Source organism: Emiliania huxleyi (assembly GCF_000372725.1).
Source record: "Emiliania huxleyi CCMP1516 unplaced genomic scaffold EMIHUscaffold_56, whole genome shotgun sequence".
NCBI classification, from domain to species: domain Eukaryota; phylum Haptophyta; order Isochrysidales; family Noelaerhabdaceae; genus Emiliania; species Emiliania huxleyi.
The window spans coordinates 424,411-430,801 of record NW_005197803.1 but is presented as its reverse complement, the minus strand read 5'-3'; the positions used below and the strand labels follow the sequence as shown (position 1 = coordinate 430,801).

Below are 6,391 nucleotides of genomic sequence, written 5' to 3'. Positions count from 1 at the left end.
CGGCGGCGGCGGGAGCGGCGGCGGCTGAGGCGAGGGAGGCGGCGGCGAGGGCGAGGGCGGGGGCGGGGGGTGCGGCGGAGGTGGCGAGGGCGAGGGTGGAGGCGGCGTGGCCGGCGGCGGCAGCAGAGGCAGTGGCGGCGGCGGCGGCGGCGGCGGCGGCGGCGGCGCCTGCGGAGGCGGCAGTGGCGGCGGCGGCGGGGTCGCTGGCGGCGCAGGCGGCTGCAGCGGCGCTGGCGGTGGAGGGCTAGGGCTTGGCGGCGGGCTGGGCGGCGGCGGCGGCGGCGGCGGCGGCGGCGGCGGCGAGATTGGAGGGATCTTGAGCCAGCAGAGGTAGCCGTCGACCGGGAAGCTGTGCGTTGGAGCGATGCGGTGCCTGCGATCGACCGGAGGGTTGGGAGGAGTGGGCGACAGAGGAGGCGACAGCAGCGAGCGAGAGAGCGTTGGGAGAGGCGAAGAGCGGCGAGCGGAGAGCAGTGCGCGAGAGAGCAGCGAGCGAGAGGGTGGTGAGAGCCGGCGCACAATTCGCATCTCGTGTAGCCCGACGGAAACGAGGCAAACTCGAACGCCAGGCAGTGCATCTTCTCGGAGCACAGCTTGCGGCACTCCTTGTGGGTCGTCGCCCACTGAGCCATGTCGTAGAAGCCGACTGAGCCTTGCGCCGTGCGGCAGCCACCCGCTCTGCCACCTGCCAGACCCCACCACTGCCCGTCGGGGCCTCGCTCGTGCATGCGCGTTGCACGGGCTCTACTCAATGCTTGCGGCATCGTAGCGCCTTCTGAGCACTCGTCTGTGTTCGCGCCACTGTGCCTCGAGAACGCTGTCCCAAGGCAGGAGAGACCGGCCGCCGTTCATGGCCGCGATTTTTCGCGTGATGTCACCTCCCCTCGCATCTCCATTTCGTTTCGTAACTCAGACCTGCTTCACCTCATCCTGCACCTCGCCCTGCGGCAGAGAAGATGCGGGGCTGCGCCGCTAGACGCCTTCTCCGCCGAGTTGAATGGCGACCATGAGGGTGATGGGAGAGATGGCAACTGCCGAATGCGCAGCCACCCACGACACAAACATGAGCGTGTGACAGACAGTTGTTGTTGTTGTGACAGTGAGGCGCCTGGGGCTTGCAGACGTCCTCCCAGGGGCACCCGAATGGCAACAAGGTCACCCGCCAGGTTGGTCATGGCGACTCACCTTTCATAGGAGCAGGTCCAACAGGCGAGCAGTAAGGCGCTAAGTGAGATGGAACGGACGATCGCGATCCCGCAAGGGTGGGGCAATTCGACGGCACGCCGCGAGGAGTGGAGCAAGTGCGTCGCACGCTACGCGGCTCTGTGCTCCAAGCCTGGCGACGGCGACGAAGACCTGCCGGGCAAGTCGACGCCGACGAGCTCGGGCGCACTCGACCACCTCGCCTCCATCGCGACGGAGGAGCTCCTGCGGCGCAGGAGCAAGCGCAAGCGCAGCATCATCGACCGCCCGCTCGGCGAGGCTCCTGTGCCGGTCGTGGAGCGTGTGCTCAACCACTGGCTGACCGGCCTGTTCCGGACCGCGAGCGGCGAGACGGCGAGCGCTCACACTCTCGCCCTCTCGCCTACGCCCCATACCCAGCACCACGCCCGCCCGCGCTCACGCACACCGCCTCCCGACTCTGTCTCAGATGGCGGAGTCCCTGTTCGCGCCCGACGCCTTCGTCTCCATCGAGCTCTCCATCGAGGGGGCGGCCACGCCGGCCTCCTTGCCGAGGTGTGCCCACTCTCGCCCACCACGCGGAGGCTCGCCACCACACATCCAGGTGCGGCCGCTGTTGACGTGTGTCGTGGATGCGCCCTCTGAGCAGGTTCCAAATCCCGAGCATCAAGTACTTTCTCATGTGGGACCGCGCCATCTTCTCCAAGTACAACACGAGCGCGTACCACATCGACTACGTGCTCGAGAACCTCGACGGCTCGGTCGCCGTCCAGATCCGCCATACGCCGACCCTGCTCAACGGCGAGCAGCCCACGGGCGGCCAGGAGGTGATCATGCACCAGCTCTGGGAGGTCACCGGCGGCGGCCGCGTCCGCTCCTTCCAGCGCTTCTGTGCGGCCTCGCCGACGACTGAGGCTGCAGCGCCGCCGTCTACCTGCGCGTGGGTCTCACCCCTCTCCCGCCGCGCGCTCGAGAGGGTGCGCGGCTCCTTCGGCGAGGATGCGCCGCTGGCGAGGGCGTCGTGGTCGGCCGAGGAGGGTGACGGCGGGGCGGGCGGCGGCGGCGTGGGCGGTGGGTCGGGTGGAGGTACGGGGGGAGGCCCGTGAGTGAGAGATCTCGTGACCCGAGGAGCGTGGCGAGCGGGCCCCAGCACTCTGAAGCGCGAACCAACGAGGTCGGCCGGCCAGCCCCGAGGAACTCAAATCCCCGACGTACCCCTTCCCCGCCCCCCGCCCCGCCCGCCGTATATCGTACATATACACACGCATATTGATTGCTCGCCCCGCCCAATGTCGTGGGTGGGTCCGCTCCTCTCGCTCGGCTCGCGCTTATGTCTCTTTCGCCTGTTCCGAATGGATGTCACATCTGCCCGCTCCCTGTACTGTCCCGAAATGTGCGCTCTCGAAAGAAAAAACGGTGTTTCCATAGCTGTGTGTGCACCGCTGCACGTGTATCGCGCGCCCTTGACCGTCCCTTTTGCGCCTTGCCCTTTGGGGCGGGAGCACTTGCGGACACTTGGAGCACACTTTCCACTGGAGCTTTGTTGTAAAATTCCACTTGGAGAGTGCGGTTGGTAACCGCACCGCGCACGCCCAGGGCCGGACGATTGGTATCGGTTGCGGGCTAGAGAGCCCTAGCCCCGGGGGCATTGGACTTTGGAGCATGTGCCATATTGCGGCAAGCATGCGTGTATTGGAGCACCCGGCCGTGCCTCCTACTACATACGACACCACACTTGCGCGAGCTCACGACGACGTTTACAGCCACGACATGTGCCGCTATACAAAACACCCCGCCCGGGGGGACCCCACACCCCAGACGAGACGCTTCAGCCTCTCTTCCGCACTTCAGACACATCGCGATCGGCCACCGAACGCACATGGACCAAGGGCCGGTGCGTGTTGCGTCGCGCACGAGAGCACTTGCCAGTGAACGCAAAGCGACTCTTCTCTACTTCGTCGCCTTGCCCTTCTTCGCCGGCGGGGTGAAGACAACGAGGAGGTTGAGGATGAGAAACACCACGCCAATGCCGATCTGCGGGATCCACATGTTGAACGGCGTCACGGCATTGACGCCCGGCCCGGCAGTCTTGTAGTAGAACGCCGCCTGGATGAACAGGGGCAAGCTGAGGGTGTTCCACACGAGGTACTGCTTGCAGGCACTTTCACACGGAACGCCGAAGGCGTACGGCCCGAGCACGATCATGATGAACAGCAGACCGACGACCCGCGCAAAGAACGTTTGGAACTCGCTCGTCTCCGTGTGAAGTAGGCGATCGGAGACTCCGGACCGTAGAAGAAGTTGACCATCGGGAACATCGTGAACCCAAAGCCGCCGTAGACGGCGGCCATGAGCATGCAGAAGGTGGAGGCGCTGATCATCGCAATCACGCGGGGGGAATTGAGAATTTTTCACCCTCTTCACAACACTGGGGTGGGCTGGACACAAGAGAATTTCAGGAGGAGGAAAAGAGAATTTAAAGTCTCTCGCACACACAACAGGCAAAGCGCAGACGACGGCTTCTATCATAGAAGCCGTCGTCCTCACAGGAAAAGAAAAACTCGGCCCGGAGCTGCATGCAGAAAGAAAGAAAGAAAAGATGGAACCCAACTGGAGCTGCAGCGCCGGCCATCCTGTCCAGGCTGCCCGAGCTGGTGCGCGTGCGCGGCAGCGGTTGCTACTTTGTGACGTCCCTGGCGGTTGCTACTTTTTGACGGCCAGCCACCGCTCCGTTCGGATGATGAATTCTTTTGTGCACGGCGTGTCGCACAGAGTGTCTCAGTCAGCGCCTGCCAAAGGAGCAGCTCCTTTGGTAGCTGCTCCCTGTGAGTCATGGCAACCGACAAGGCTGCGCGTGCGCGCGCCGCTGCGTGCCGTCTCGACATACTCAACGCGGATCCGGGCCAAATCCGCGGCGGCACCGGAGCGCATTACGGTGGCGGCTGGATGCTCACCAACTCGCATGTGGTGGGCGCTGACGCCGGGAACCTGAAGCGCATCCGCCTGACGTTCTCGACCGTGGTGAGCGGTCGTTCTGCTACCAGTTTGGCTCACGTCAGAGGAGAGGGTCCTCTGCCATCACGTCAGAGGAGACGGTCCTCCCTCCAGATCCAGAGCTAGGTTTCTGTCATCTCGTTGCCCGAGGCGGTGGCAACACCTGCGGGGGCGCATCCGGTGCCCCCGTGTACGGCGCTGACCATCGCCTCATCGGCATCCACTTTGCGGGTCGCCCGCCGTACCCAGGGTTGGCCGTGCGGTTTGCCCATGTCGCCGGCCTCCTCCATCAGCTGCAGAAACCTATCACCAAGCTGCGCCGCATGTATCTGACGCAGGGGCGGACTTGTAAGGCGAGGGCGGCCGAGTTTGACAGAGCCAAAAATGCCTGCCTCAAGGGCTGCGCCTCTCTGCTCAGCTGGAGGTGTAAATAAATAAATAAAGAAAACGGACAAACTCTGAGACGAGATGGGATTTAGGGACGTGTGTCCCCGCCCTGCACGATCTTGGTGTGAGGGATCTTCAATCCGTGTCCCCTCACCCCTCGTCACAACCCGACACGGAAGAGCGGCAAGAGTTGGGGCTGCGGCTACGGCTGCGGCTACGAGAGGGGCCGGGGTCGCGGGAGAGCCGCTGCGCCGCGTGGACGCGCCTACACCGCTCTTGCTCCGCTCGCCACCTCTCGCAAAGGTCCAAAGTCATAGCCATCACCTCCTCCGGCAAGTCCTTTTCGCCTATCTTGCCGTCCCTCCAATCCTGGAAGAGCTCGTCGTCATAGCCGTATTGCATCACAGCCTGCTGCACTGCGTCGTGTACAACCCCTGCCACCCTATCCCGCGCCTCGGCGTCGGAAAAGTATTGGTCGAGCTCGGAGTCATACTCGGAAGCAGGCGCAGATGGCCGCGGTGATTTGGCAGGCGGCGAGGAGGGGGAGGGGGAGCGCGGCGGTGCGCGCTCGTGGCTCCCGCTGGTGCCAGAAGGGCCAGCGCCCAGCGCGCTCAGCCTGTTCTTGTTCACCTTGGGAGAGGTGGGTGGGGGTCCACCTCCCTTGGGTGCGGGCTGGCGGTCAGGCTTGCGCTTGACCGCCTTGCCCGGCGGCTTGCGGCCATGGTTCCTCATGGTGAACCTGTCCGGCATGCCGCCCTTCCCAACCCTGGTCCACCCCTCGGGCGACTCGTTGGGCTGGGGTTGCTGCACCTGTTGGTGCTGCGGGTGTGCCTGCGGTGCTGCTGCCGGAGCTGCAGCGGCGGCAGGCGGTGCTGCGGGCGGTGCCGCGGCGGAAGTGGCAGCAGGCACAGGCTGCGGTGGGGCACTGCCCTCCTTGGCCTGCTGCCGCTCCCTGTCCCTCTCCCACTGGGACTGGGGCTGGACAATGAACTGCTTGCCCGTGGGCGTCGGGTTGACGCTGAAGCTCCACCAGTTGTTCTCCACGGCGAGCCGCGAGAGGATGCGAATCATCGCCTCGTCTTGCGGCGCCACCGCCTCTCCTGTGGCTTGCGCGCACAGTTTGAGCCTGGCCGCAACGGACGGGCCATCGCGAGCGTCGGCCATGGCCCCGTTTGGCCGTTTCCGTAAAAGTTGTAGGTGTACTTTCCGCCAGGTCTCTAAATTGTTTAAGACAAATTTATGCGACATGTGCACACACATAGACTCCCTCTTCCTCTTCTCCCAGTAAGCTAAAAGTTCGTACGTACACATACAAAAACATGCGAGAGAGAGACCCAAGGCCATGTGAAATGCAGGGGCCACCGCGCGTGCCGCCTCAGGTGCAGCACACCATGACTCAACGAGAGCTGTTTCTCGCGGGCAGCGTATCTAGAGCCGCTGTACAGCGCCAAGCCGTCGCGCTTCATGTTCTCTAGGCCGTCTCGTCGATGCCGCAGGCCAAGAGCAAAGAGTCCAGTACCAGCCTGCCCTCGTCGGAAGCGCTGAAGCCGTGCTTCACCTGCAGCTGCGACATCCGCGACAAAACTTCTTTGCCCGCTCGGCCCGGTAGTGCTTCGGCTATGCGGCTCCAGCCCGCGCCGTTGCGAAACATCAGAAGGAGGACCAGATCTTCGTCGGGGCGCCAAGCGACGTGGCGCTGCGCCGCCTCCATCTCCCGCTCCGCCGTCGCTACCTCAGGCTCCGCCGCCCCCACAGGCGCCAGCTCGACTATCACGCAACGATGCGAACCTCCGAGAGTCACGTTGGAGACTTCCGAGAGGATGGCCAT

General features: G+C 64.6%; 3 protein-coding genes across 3 annotated transcripts; 1 reads left to right on the top strand and 2 right to left on the bottom strand.

Annotated features, from left to right (window-relative positions):
* Nucleotides 1–1,214: 1,214 nt before the first annotated feature.
* EMIHUDRAFT_437243 (hypothetical protein) lies at nucleotides 1,215–2,619 on the top strand. Its single transcript, XM_005765293.1, has 3 exons — nucleotides 1,215–1,557; nucleotides 1,652–1,737; nucleotides 1,832–2,619. The coding sequence occupies exons 1-3, from the start codon at nucleotides 1,234–1,236 to the stop codon at nucleotides 2,286–2,288; spliced, it is 867 nt and encodes a 288-aa protein (XP_005765350.1). The 5' UTR covers nucleotides 1,215–1,233; the 3' UTR covers nucleotides 2,289–2,619.
* Nucleotides 2,620–4,765: 2,146 nt separating this feature from the next.
* Nucleotides 4,766–5,727, bottom strand: EMIHUDRAFT_213166 (hypothetical protein; the record flags this gene model as incomplete). Its single annotated transcript, XM_005765292.1, has 4 exons — nucleotides 4,766–4,777; nucleotides 4,888–4,997; nucleotides 5,220–5,394; nucleotides 5,473–5,727. The coding sequence occupies 4 exons, from the start codon at nucleotides 5,725–5,727 to the stop codon at nucleotides 4,766–4,768; spliced, it is 552 nt and encodes a 183-aa protein (XP_005765349.1).
* Nucleotides 5,728–6,034: 307 nt separating this feature from the next.
* Nucleotides 6,035–6,391, bottom strand: EMIHUDRAFT_213165 (hypothetical protein; the record flags this gene model as incomplete). The annotated part of the gene is made up of 1 exon (XM_005765291.1): nucleotides 6,035–6,391. The coding sequence occupies one exon, from the start codon at nucleotides 6,389–6,391 to the stop codon at nucleotides 6,035–6,037; it is 357 nt and encodes a 118-aa protein (XP_005765348.1).